The sequence below is a fragment of the Oncorhynchus mykiss genome, chromosome 15 (genome assembly GCF_013265735.2).
Source record: "Oncorhynchus mykiss isolate Arlee chromosome 15, USDA_OmykA_1.1, whole genome shotgun sequence".
NCBI lineage: Eukaryota > Metazoa > Chordata > Actinopteri > Salmoniformes > Salmonidae > Oncorhynchus > Oncorhynchus mykiss.
The window spans coordinates 28,355,639-28,368,599 of record NC_048579.1 but is presented as its reverse complement, the minus strand read 5'-3'; the positions used below and the strand labels follow the sequence as shown (position 1 = coordinate 28,368,599).

At 42.6% G+C, this 12,961-nt stretch overlaps 1 protein-coding gene across 1 annotated transcript in view; it reads left to right on the top strand.

Moving 5' to 3' along the window:
* The window catches only part of smchd1 (structural maintenance of chromosomes flexible hinge domain containing 1), a 39,830-nt gene that overhangs the window by 8,877 nt on the left and 17,992 nt on the right, over positions 1-12,961 (top strand). The window contains exons 11-23 of the mRNA XM_036944232.1: positions 5,069-5,177; positions 5,283-5,466; positions 5,687-5,884; positions 6,216-6,329; positions 6,466-6,572; positions 6,678-6,760; positions 6,884-7,000; positions 8,746-8,823; positions 9,068-9,193; positions 9,308-9,452; positions 9,717-9,816; positions 9,969-10,041; positions 12,302-12,438. Coding sequence (XP_036800127.1) covers positions 5,069-5,177; positions 5,283-5,466; positions 5,687-5,884; positions 6,216-6,329; positions 6,466-6,572; positions 6,678-6,760; positions 6,884-7,000; positions 8,746-8,823; positions 9,068-9,193; positions 9,308-9,452; positions 9,717-9,816; positions 9,969-10,041; positions 12,302-12,438 — 1,571 coding nt within the window. The remainder of the gene's footprint in view (positions 1-5,068; positions 5,178-5,282; positions 5,467-5,686; positions 5,885-6,215; positions 6,330-6,465; positions 6,573-6,677; positions 6,761-6,883; positions 7,001-8,745; positions 8,824-9,067; positions 9,194-9,307; positions 9,453-9,716; positions 9,817-9,968; positions 10,042-12,301; positions 12,439-12,961) is intronic.

The following is a 12,961-nucleotide window of genomic DNA, read 5'->3' as shown; positions in this document are numbered from 1 at the left end:
TAGTTGAGGTAGTATGTACATGTAGGGAGAGTTAATTAAAGTGGGGGGAGGGGGCAATGCAAATATTCTGGGTAGCTGTTTGACTAGATTTTCACGCGTCTAATGGCTTGGGGGTAGAAGCTGTTTAGAAACCTCTTTGACCTAGACTTTGCGCTCTGGTACTGCTTTCTGTGCGGAAGCAGGGAGAACAGTCCATGACTAGGGTGGCTTGAGTCTTAGACAATTTTTAGGGCCTTCCTCTGACACCGCCTGGTATAGAGGTCCTGGATGTCAGAACTTGGCCCCAGTGACGTACTGGGCCGTTCTCACTACCCTCTGTTAGAGTTCGACCGATTTTAGGATTTTTCAACGCCAATACTGATTATTGGAGGACCAAAAAAAGCCGATACCGATCAATCGGACGTTTTTTTTTAATTTATTTTTTAATTTATTTTTTTAATAATGACAATTACAACAATACTGAATGAACACTTATTTTAACTTAATATAATACATCAATAAAATCAATTTCGCCTCAAGTAAATAATGAAACATGTTCAATTTGGTTTAAATAATGCAAAAACAAAGTGTTGGAGAAGAAAGTAAAAGTGCAATATGTGCCATGTAAGAAAGCTAACGTTTAAGTTCCTTGCTCGGAACATGAGAACATATGAAAGCTGGTGGTTCCTTTTAACATGAGTCTTTGATATTCCCAGGTAAGAAGTATTATGTTGTGGTTATTATCGGACTATTTCCCTCCATACCATTTGTATTTCATTAACCTTTGACTATTGGATGTTCTTATAGGCACTTTAGTATTGCCAGTGTAACAGTTGAGCTTCCATCCACTATGTTAATATGTTGATGTGGTTACCAAGCAACTTGAAGCTCACAACCTGCTCCACTGCAGCCCTGTTGAGTGGGGGTGTGCTCGGTCCTCCTTTTCCTGTAGTCCACAATCATCTCCTTTGTCTTGATCACTTTGAGGGAGAGGTTGTTGTCCTGGCACCACACGGCCAGGTGTCTGACTTCATCCCTATAGGCCGTCTCGTTGTTGTCGGTGATCAGGCCTACCACTGTTGTGTCATCAGCAAATTTAATTTAATGATGGTGTTGGAGTTGTGCCTGGCCGTGTAGTCATGAGTGAACAGGGAGTACTCATGACTGCACGGCCAGGCACAACTCCAACACCATCATTAAATAATCAGCTTCCAGGAATTGTGTACAGATCCTTGCGACATGGGGCTGTGCGTTATCATGCTGAAACATGAGGTGATGGCGGAGGATGAATGGCCAGACAATGGGCTTCAGGATCTTGTCACAGTATCTGTGCATTCAAATTGCCATAGATAAAATGCAATTATGTTCATTGTTCGTTGCTTATGCCTGCCCATACCTAAACCCCACCGCCATCATGGGGCACTCTGTTCATATCGTTTACCTCTGCAAACCGCTTGCCCACACGACGCCATGCACGCTGCCCGGTACAATCTTTAAACTGGGATTCATCTGTGAAGAGCACACTTCTCCAGCGTGCCATTGGCCATCAAAGGTGAGATTTTCCCACTGAAGTCTGTTACGACGCCGAACTACAGTCAGTTCAAGACCCTGGTGAGGATGACAAGCAAACAGATGAGCTTCCCAGAGATGGCTTATGACAGTTTGTGCAGAATGGGATGGCATGATTACATGTGATCTGCAGTTGTGTGCCCGTTTGGACGTACTGCCAAATTATCTTACGGTAGAGAAATTAATATTAAATTCTCTGGCAACAGCTCTGGTGGACATTCCTTCTGTCAACTTGAAATATCTGTAGCATTGTCTTATGTGACAATTGCACATTTTATTGGTCTTTTATTGTCCCCACACAAGGTGCACCTGTGTAATGGTCATGTTTAATCAACTTGTTGATATGCCACACCTGTCAGTTTGATGGATTGTCTTGACAAAGGAGAAATGCTCACCAACAGGGATGTAAACAAATTTGTGCGCAACATTTGAGAGAAATAAACGTATGGAAAAGTTCTGCTATCTTTTATTTCAGCTCATGAACATGGGACCAACACTTTACATGTTGCGTTTGTATTTTTTGTTCAGTGTATGTGGTTTGTAAGAATTGGCCTGTTGGCTGTTTTTAGAAGCAGTAGTGAAGCTAGAATGCTAACGTTAGCTTAGAAATCAAGCCAAATCAGATCCTCCATACAACCAACTCGCCATTCCCTTCGATTTTAAATCCTGTGGAAACCGAGGTAGCTGTAGTTGACTCCTATATGTAGCAACAGGTGGTTGGCCTGCTTAGCTCCTAGCAATAATTTGTTAGATAGCAGTCTGCATTAGTTGGAGTAGTGCCCTAATAGTTCCGTCGTGTTAACAAATCCTGAATCAATCCATACTATACAGTAAGTAGCCGTTCGATATTGGCATATAAAAAAAACGCAAGACTGCTAGGCATGTGATTTTTTTTATTTTAAATAAACAGCCAATGTTTACTTATTTGGGACTATGACAGTCAATTGAAAATCATTCAAACATAATTTAAGATTTGTTTTCTCAACTCACCATCACATACTTTTAACGTGGGGCTATGACAGTCCATTGCAAATTAGTCTGACGTAATGTATCTCATCTCAACACCACTAATGAGATGGGTGTGCTTGATGCATGTCGCGTCAGAGCTTCTCAAATTCGGCGGGCGTGGTCGACAATGCACAATTCATCTGTCACATCAACCTGGATTGATATTTGGTTTTAATGCAGACGAGAGCACTGAATCCAGCTTCACACAGATATAAGCTGGTGACGGGTACCTTGAGTTGTATGGTGCTTTCAAGATAAGTGGGAACTCTGAAAAATACGAGGTCATATCATGACGTCATTGATCTTCAGGTCGGAAAATCGGTGCTCCAGAAAGTGGTCCGAGTTCCCGAGTTGGATGACTGTTCAAAATTATTTTTCCCAGTTAGAGTCCCCCCCCGAGTTTTCAGTTGTCTTGAACGCTCTGAAGTCAGAGATTTCCAAGTTTACAGATATTTTGACTGCGCGATTAATGCTCAGAGGTAAATGGCAGGGTATTCCCTTTCAGTCAGGAATCAAAACTACTACGTAATGATCCGTGAATGCGTTGTCTGCAACATTTGTCACATGATAGCTCTATCAGCTGTTCGATTCTACTGTTCAGTTTCCCATGTCTCTTACATGATTTTCTTTTAATTACACAGTCAACCGATTTACATTTTTTTTATTTAATCATTCATTAATTTAATGACAGCAGTTCCTCTCTCAATGCAAAAAATATTTCCAACTCTCCCCCTCTAACCACCAAGCCTCTGTATGAAATGGAACGTTGTCATGCTCTGATCCCATATCTCCACATAGTTTTGCGAACACTTGGGGATGTTGTTGTTTTTTTTTTTTTTTTTTTTTTTGTGTGTATTTTATTAGGATCCCCATTAGCTATTGCAAAAGCAGCAACTACTCAGGTTTGCTGTAGTTTACAGTTGAAGTTACCTGCTGCAGTATATCGCCGAGTTCTGTGCGAATCTCTTTTGCAGGCAGTTGCTCTCGGTGTATCATACAATGTGTCTATGTGGCAGAGGGAGACACATTCATAACGAGTGCTGATGCCTGCCCGCTGTCCCGCCATAGATGGAGCAAAAGCCCAACAGTCGATCTATTTGTCAAAATAGCCACGCCGCAAACCCGACATCCCCTGTGCCGTTTTATACTCTGTATTCACGAGACGGAATAGTGAATAGCATCCCCCGAAATGTAATAATAGCAAAGTTAACCAGAATATTTCAAAACTATGAAATAACACATGGAATTAGTTAGTCAGGAGTGGGGGGCCCCGGTGCACAACTGAGCAGGAGGACAAGTACATTAGTGTCTAGTTTGTGAAACAGACGCCTCACAAGTCCTCAACTGGCAGCTTCATTAAATAGTACCTGCAAAACACCAGTCTCAATGGTTACAGTGAAGAGGTGACTCTGGGATGCTGGCCTTCCAGGCAGAGTTGCAAAGAAAAAGCCCTATCTCAGACTGGCCAATAAAAATAACCAATTAAGATGGGGGGGAGAACACAGACACTGGACAGCGGAATCCTGACTAGGAGGCCAACATCCCAGAGTCGCCTCTTCACTGACTTCGAGACGGGTGTTTTGCGGGTACTATTTAATGAAGCTGCCAGTTAAGGACTTGTGAGGTGTCTGTTTCTCAAACTAGACACTCTAATGCACTTGTCCTCTTGCTCAGTTGTGCACCGGGGCCTCCCACTCTTTCTATTCTAGTTAGAGCCAGTTTGCACTTTTTCTGTGAAGGGAGTAGTGCAAAGCGTTGTACGAGATCTTCAGTTTCTTGGCAAGTTCTCGCATGGAATAGCCTTTATTTCTCAGAACAAGAATAGACTGACGAGTTTCAGAAGAAACTTCTTTGTTTGTGGCCATATTGAGCCTGTAATCGAACCCACAAATGCTGATGCTCCAGATACTCAATTAGTCTAAAGAAGGCCAGTTTTATTGCTTCTTTAATCAGAAGGACAGTTTTCAGCTGTGGTAACATAATTGAAAAACGGTTTTCTAATGATCAATTAGCTAATCCAAGTTATTAATTTTAAAAGGCTAACACAACGTGCCGAGTGATGGTTGCTGATAATGGGCCTCTGTACGCCTATGTAGATATTCCATTAAAAATGTACAACTATAACAATGTCTGCACTGTATTTCTGATCAATTTGATATTATTTCAATGGACAAAAATTGACAAAACATGGACATTTCTAAGTGACCCAAAACTTGTGTGTTTGTGTAAAAATACAATTGGTTGAAAGAACAGATGACTCGGTCAACAAATATACTTTTTAGTCAGGTACCGTTTTTTTTATTTTATTTTGTCTCAGGATTTAGAACATCCTCTCGCGGCCCCATTTTCATATCAGGTGACCCCTAGTTTGATAACCACTGATAGAAGTGTCATAACGTACTGAGATATTATGGCATCTGAAATGAACATTTTCTTGTAAAGCCCATGTGATCTCATCTTTGAGTTCAGCAAAAGTCTGATTGCATTCTGTTCCCTCTATAATATTCACCAGCTACGGAAGAGGATGATGACAGTATCGTCCTGAACCAGGCCAGGGGGAAGAGGCCCATATTTGAGTGTTTTTGGAATGGACGTCTCATCCCATACACCACTGTATCCGAGTAAAGACTTTCAAAATGCTATTTTAATAATAAATTTTTCTTCAGTAATGTATACTTTAACAAAAAAAGGGTTAATGTTTGAATTCTGTGTTCGTCGTGTTTCAGGTTTGATTGGTGCGCATGGCCAAAGAAGACAGGGACAGTGCCTGCAGAGTGTTACAGCAGGTTCTCAGGGGTGCTGTTCACCAATGACAGGTTCCAGGTCAGCACCAATAAGCTCACTTTCATGGACCTGGAGCTGCAGCTAAAGAATAAGGAGACCTTATTCACCCGCATTGTCAATGGCCAGGTAGCTTCCTTTTGTCTGATGTTTATGTTCTATCACTAGCAAACCTCAGTCCTCTTGGGTGGAAGAAAATATTATAGCATATTTAAGCCTCAGAGCTGGACATCTTAACACCCATATTAGACAAATGTGATAACAGTATTACTGAATTACCACTATGATGTTGAACATTTAGTATAAAAAAAATTGCTGTGTTACTGATGCATGTCATTTCCCCTCCCAGGAACAAAGGGTTAAAATCCATAAGGAGTTTCACCAGTGGCTGAAGACCTGCCACGAGAAGTGGGACAAGCAAGTAAAGTTCAGAGGCTTCAAGAGAACCATCACACGAACAGACGTGACCACAAAGAAGATGCAATCTCCTTGGGCTACCTTCTCCTCCATCGAGTGGGACGGTAGAGCGTACAAAGCTGGTCAATACGTGAGCATCCTCTTCCAAAGACGGTAGAGCCTGGTTCAATCTCAATTTGTCTTTCCATGATTCCTTGCATCCTCTCTCATTGGCTCCTTCTCCACCACCACATTGGAGGAAAAAGTTCAAGGTTCCTCCCCTCAACCTTCTCCAATGTGTTCTGGGAAGGAGGTGAGGAGAGACATTGTAAGGAATTCAGGAAAGATTGAGACAGAACTGTTTGGTCGCTGTGGTTTGAAGTGTTAATTCGTTTTCTTGTTTAGGCGTCTTTAAATACAGTCAGATAATTAAGTAGCTCGTGTCGATCTCTAAAGTCTGTTCTCACTGCATTTCCTTCAAGGTGAAGTCTCAGAAAACACAGCCCATCTTCTTTGGCTCCGTTATTCAGTTCCTACTGTATGGCGATCACGAGGGAGATGTCTACGCCACAGGAGGGCAGGTGCAGGTGGCCATGGTAAGACGTCAGACAAAATCATAGTAGTGACACTTTGTTCTACACACTATTATCCTAAAGAACCCCCATTGTCTTAACATATGCAATTGCATGATTTTGGCTGCAAAATCATCTGTTTTTGTATCGGTTCCCATAGGAACCAAAGGCGCTGTACGATGACATCAAGACAATACCCATCTCCAAAATCGACAGGGTGATTACCAATGCAGCCATCAAGAAGAGCATTGATGACGAACTAGCCAAGTGAGGGAACCATTTTGGATTTTATTCCCAACGTACATGAATGTGTTCATTATGCCCCAGTGGTTCATGGGTTTATGATGTAACATTGTCCCGTTTTTGCCCCAGACTCCCAGACAAGCTAAAAGTGACCTGGCCAGAGGGCAACCCCTGGACCCAGAACGATGTTCGGCCAGCAGGCACTCCACTAGGTACAGAGACGGACGCTCTGCACCTTACACAGTTGTTCCGTGCTATCTGCCAAGTGTGTTTGATACTGTATCCTAAGTATGCACATCTTTGTGAGTGACTGATCTCCTTTTCATTCCTTGCAGGACCTCTCCATGTGGAAATTCTCAACAAGAAAGGAGAGTCAATATCCAGGATACCATCAGCCATGCAAAACACAACACGGAAAGCACTTTCGATCGAACTAAAAGTTGTTTGGCATTGTGAGTTGATCTGAATCGTAAGAATGATTGCTGCTGTTACAGTTGAAGTTGGAAGTTTACATACACCTTAGCCAAATACATTTAAACTCAGTTTTCACAATTACTGACATTTAATCCTAGTAAAGATTCCCTGTCTTAGGTTATTTAGGATCACCAATTTATCTTAAGAATGTGAAATGTCAGAATAATAGTAGAGAGTGATTTATTTCAGCTTTTTATTTCTTTCATCACATTCTCAGTGGGTCAGACATCTACATACACTCAATTAGTATTTGGTAGCATTGCCTTAAAAATGGTTTAACTTGGGTCAAATGTTTTTGGTACCCTTCCACAAGCTTCCCACAATAAGTTGGGTGAATTTTGGCCCATTCCTTCTGACAGAGCTAGTGTAACTGAGTCAGGTTTGTAGGCCTCCTTGCTCGCATACACTTTTTCAGTTCTGCCCACAAAGTTTCTATAGGATTGAGGTCAGGGCTTTGTGATGGCCACGCCAATACCTTGACTTTGTTGTCCTTATAGCAATTTTGCCACAACTTTGGAAGTATGCTTGGGGTCATTGTACATTTGGAAGACCCATTTGCGACCAAGCTTTAACTTCCTGACTGATGTCTTGAGATGTTGCTTCAATCTATCCACATAATTTTCCTTCGTCATGAAGCCATCTATTTTGTGAAGTGCACCAGTCCCTCCTGCAGCAAAGCACCCCCACAACATGATGCTGCCACACCCGTACTTCACAGTTGGAATGGTGTTCTTCAGGCTTGCAAGCCTCCCCCTTTTTCCTCCAAACATAACGGTGGTCATTATGGCCAAACAGTTATATTTTTGTTTCATCAGGCCAGAGGACATTCATCCAAAATGTACGATCTTTGTCCCCATGTGCTGTTGCAAACCGTAGTCTGGCTTTTTTATGGCGGTTTTGGAGCAGTGGCTTCTTCCTTGCTGAGCGGCCTTTCAGGTTATGTTGATATTGGACTTGTTTTACTGTGGATATAGATACTTCTGTACCTGTTTCCTCCAGCATCTTCACAAGGTCCTTTGCAGTTGTTCTGGGATTGATTTGCACTTTTCGCACCAAGGTACGTTCATCTCTAGGAGACAGAACGCGTCTCCTTCCTGAGCAGTATGACTGCTGTGTGGTCCCATGGTGTTTATACTTGCGTACTATTGTTTGTACAGATGAACGTGGTACCTTCAAGCGTTTGGAAATTGCTCCCAAGGATGAACCAGACTTGTGGAGGTCTACAATTTATTTTCTGATGTCTTGGCTGATTTTCTTTTGATTGTCCTATGATGTCAAACAAAGTGGCACTGAGTTTGAAGGTAGGCCTTGAAATGCATCCACAGGTACACCTCCAATTGACTCAAATGATGTCATGGCTTTAGAAGCTTCTGATAGGCTAATTGACATCAATTTCTGGAATTTTCCAAGCCGTTTAAAGGCACAATCAACTTAGTGTATGTAAATTTTTGACCTACTGGAATTGTAATGCGGTGAAATAATCTGTCTGTAAACAATTGTTGGAAAAATGACTTGTGTCATGCACAAAGTAGATGTCCTAACCGACTTATCAAAACTATAGTTTGTTAACAAGACATTTTTGGAGTGGTTGTGAAACGAGTGTTAATGGCTCCAACCTAAGTGTATGTAAACTTCCGACTTCAATTGTATATTTTTGGCGGACTGTTTCAACGGCTAGTGTGTGTATACCGTGTCATAAATAGTTTTCTCTCTACCTCCCTAGCACCTAATGGTGATGTGGAGACCAACTCTCACATTGCAGCACATTCGGCCAAGTGGGCATTCTGGTTCAGAACCATGGGTAATTGTTTTATTTTAATAATTTACTTTATTGTAATGATTTTAGTTTCCGCTCCTCTGTTTTTGTTACTAGCTAGTGATTTAGTGTTTGTCATAATGTCTGACTCTCCGGAGGCTTATCAGTGTTGCTTCTGCATCTGCATTTCTTGCTGTTTGGTGTTTTAGGCTCGGTATCTCCTATAAGCTCTTTAGGACATCTGCCAATGTAAAAAGGGCTTTTTAAATAAATGTGATTCCCTGTACAGAGAACCTGAACAAGCTGGGGAAGTACACTCTGCACCTGAACACAATACTCAATGTCAATGAGAGCAACGCTACCGTCTGGGCTGGGAATCGGCTTCCCAACCACACACTGGACTTCTCCATTACTGGTAAGTTAATTTCTGAAATCAGACTGCCACACATATACATTATATGCATCTCCAGTAGCAATCAGATCCATCTCCTAAACAACTGTTTCCTCTCTTTTCTCTCTCCTCTCCTAGAGGGCAGTGCAGAGAGGTTTGTGGTGGGCACAGTGAACACCCTGCTCCATGTGGGGGTGCCTTTCCACATCCCACTGGAGCTGCTGGATGAATACGGTCACCCTGCTCGCCCCCCTCCCAACCTCAAGCCCCTCCTGGAATGCAGGTAGGTTACACATAAAAATAGTTAAACACATTGTCATGTTTGAGATGTTTTGTTTTGTGTCTGTGCGGAGTATTTCCAAATAATTTTCTAAAGCTATTAATTAAATGCGCTGATTCATTGATTGATAGGTGTTTTTATTTTCTGTTTGCACATCCCCTCTGTGTGTGTTGACTGTGTAATAAAGACGTTTCCCTGCAGGGCTCAGCCCCGGAGTCTGTCAGTCAGCTCCTCGCTGTTAAGCTGGTGGTTCTTACTGTGTTTCAGTGCCCTGGAAGTGAGTTACGAGGGGGTGACCGCTAGGGGGACCATTTTGACCATCCGAGGCGTCAGAGCCAGGGGGGCGGTGCAGCACTACCAGAGCAAGGTCAGAGACCCGCTGGTTTCCAGGGCTGCAGGGCTCTCACTTTACCTCTATCCAGATGAACCTCAAAGAAACAGACACTCGACTGAAAGCTTTCTCAAATTACGTCCCCAAGTAATGTGTGAAATATATGGGTCTTATTTTTATCTCGGCAGACGCACGACTTGAAAGTGGTACTGCCTGGCCTCAAACAGGACTCGCAGACTCTGAAGATCAGCCTTCTCCCTGGTAAAGTGATTGATTTAACTTGAAGTCACAAATTAAAGAATGTTTGTGCTCCTGGGTATTCAGAGAAAAATACTTGTTAACTTGGTAAACAGCGAATGGACCATTTGCATAAAAAAAAGCTAAATTGCATTCAAACTCTGTTTTAACAACCTGTGATTTACGGCAACAACTTGGGGGGGGGGTCTGCTGCTCTGCTTTGAGAAGAAATATCCTCTTTAATGGGGGGGGGGTTTGTCGGTAGATGCCTGGTTTGCCTGGTGACAGTTGCATATGCTTGAGGGCTAGTTAGGGTGACAACATGGGATAACAAAACACATTAACCACCCTTTAGGACTTATAAAACATATATGTAGTCCAAACAGTTTTACAAGCAGCACTGTATATACAGTCACCTCCAAATGTATTTGGACAGTGACATATTTGTACTCCTGCACTTTTTAAATGACACAATGACTGAGGTTAAAGTGCAGACTCCTTTTTAATCTGAGGGAATGATGAGTGAGGAAGTTAGACGTACGTATCATACCCTCCCCTGTTACTGTGATGGTGAGAGGTTAGCATGTCTCAGCAAAAAAAGAAACGTCCTCTCACTGTCAACTGCATTTATTTTCAGCAAACTTAACATGTGTAAATGTTTGTATGAACATGACATGATTCAACAACTGAGACATAAACTGAACAATTTCCACAGACATGTGACTAACAGAAATGGAATAATGTGTTCCTGAACAAAGGGGGGGTAAAAATCAAAAGTAACAGTCCGTATCTGGTGTGACCATCGGCTGCATTAAGTACTGCAGTGCATCTCCTCCTCATGGACTGCACCAGATTTGCCAGTGCTTGCTGTGAGATGTTACCCCACTCTTCCATCAAGGCACCTGCAAATTTCCAGACATTTCTGGGGAATGGGCCTAGCCCTCACTCTTCCGATCCAACAGGTCCCAGACGTGCTCAATGGGATTGAGATCATGGCAGAACACTGACATTCCTGTCTTGCAGGAAATCACGCACAGAATAAGCAGTATGGCTGGTGGCATTGTCATGCTGGAGGGTCATGTCAGGATGAGCCTGCAGGAAGGGTACCACATGAGGGAGGAGGATGTCTTCCCTGTAACGCACAGCGTTGAGATTGCCTGCAATGACAACAAACTCAGTCCTATGATGCTGTGACACACCGTCCCAGACCATGACGGACCCTCCACCTCCAAATCGATCCCGCTCCAGAGTACAGGCCTCGGTGTAACGCTCATTCCTTCGACGATAAACGCGAATCCGACCATCACCCCTGGTGAGATAAAACCGCAACTCGTCAGTGAAGAGCACTTTTTGCCAGCCCTGTCTGGGTACAAACCCACGGTGATGTCTGGTGAAGACCTGCCTACCAACAGGCCTACAAGCCCTCATTCCAGCCTCTCTCAGCCTATTGCGGACAGTCTGAGCACTGATGGAGGGATTGTGCGTTCCTGGTGTAACTCTGGCGGTTGTTGTTGCCATCCTATACCGCAGGTGAGATGTTCGGATGTACCGATCCTGTGCAGATGTTACACGTGGTCTGCCACTGCGAGGACGATCGGATGATCAGCTGTCCATCCTGTCTCCCTGTAGTGCTGTCTTATTTTAAACCCTTTACAATGAAGATCTGTGAAGTTATTTGGATTTTTACAAATTATCTTTGAGAGACAGTGTCCTGAAAAAGGGACATTTCTTTATTTGCTGAGTTTATTTGTCTAACTTTCTCCATAATCATGGTAACATCCACATTAATGTAGAAGTCTTTAGAAACGTATTCTTATTTACAATAAAAGTGACTCCAAAATGACTACATTATTGTCATTTATTTATTTATTCTATTTAGTACAAAATAATCTGAAGCACACTCAAAACAAAACTGCAAATACATCCAATAAATGTGTGGAGTCACAAGCTTGATGAAGTCATTGCATGCTTGGAATATGGGACCAAATACTAAACCTTTAACTACTTTAATACAGAAATGAATTTGTCCCGATACTGTTGGGGGGGACTAGGCACAGAAAGTGCTGCAATTGATGAAAATGCCCTCAAATTAAAGCTGACTGTCTGCACTTTTAGTCTCACGTAGTAACCTCCCATTGTATAATTTAAAATCCAAAGTGCTGGAGTAGAGAGCCAAAACAACAAAACATGTCACTGTCCCAATACTTTTGGAGCTCAATGTGTTCAGTGTACATGTAAAGGACATTCCATAGTAGTGTGTCAGCTGAATGTGTGTTTTTTACAGGTAACCCAGATTCACTGAAAGTGAAACAAGAGGATCCAATCACTGTGGAGAATGGAACTTCGGTTAGCTTTGATGTGGAGGTCCATGACGTAGCAGGAAACGTCACAGCTCACCCCAAACTGATCATCAGCTGCCAGGTAAAATCAGATTAGACCCTGACTCTGGAGGTATATACTCAAGTCAAAAGCAGAGGAATTACACAACTGCAATTTCTATCCCCATCACTAATTTGGCATGCCTATGACTTCTTCCAGTTCAGTTAAACATTTTCTGAAATCTAAAGTTCCATCTAGTGTTTGGTGTTTCCATGCTCATACATTTGAATGTTTTTTTACTAAAGTCCACTTCTTAATAATGAAGTACAATAGGCATTTTGATGTCTTCAAAGGCACCAAGTAGCATCAAGTTCTCGTAAGGCCAAAACGAGCACCCTGAGAATGTTGTCAGACTTGGGCCTGCGGGAGCTGTGTGTACTAGTTCTGCCTCCAAGTTTCTCAGCAGTTGGCTAATGAAAACCACTGGCTCCAGTAGAACAGCCGTTCCCTCTTCAGGAAACAAACTAATATAAAGGGAGAGGCGGGCTTGTCCCTCTGCCAGAGCACTATTTCAACTCTTTAGGGTTGAGTAAGAGGGTGTGTCACTGTCCCAGAGAGGATGTGC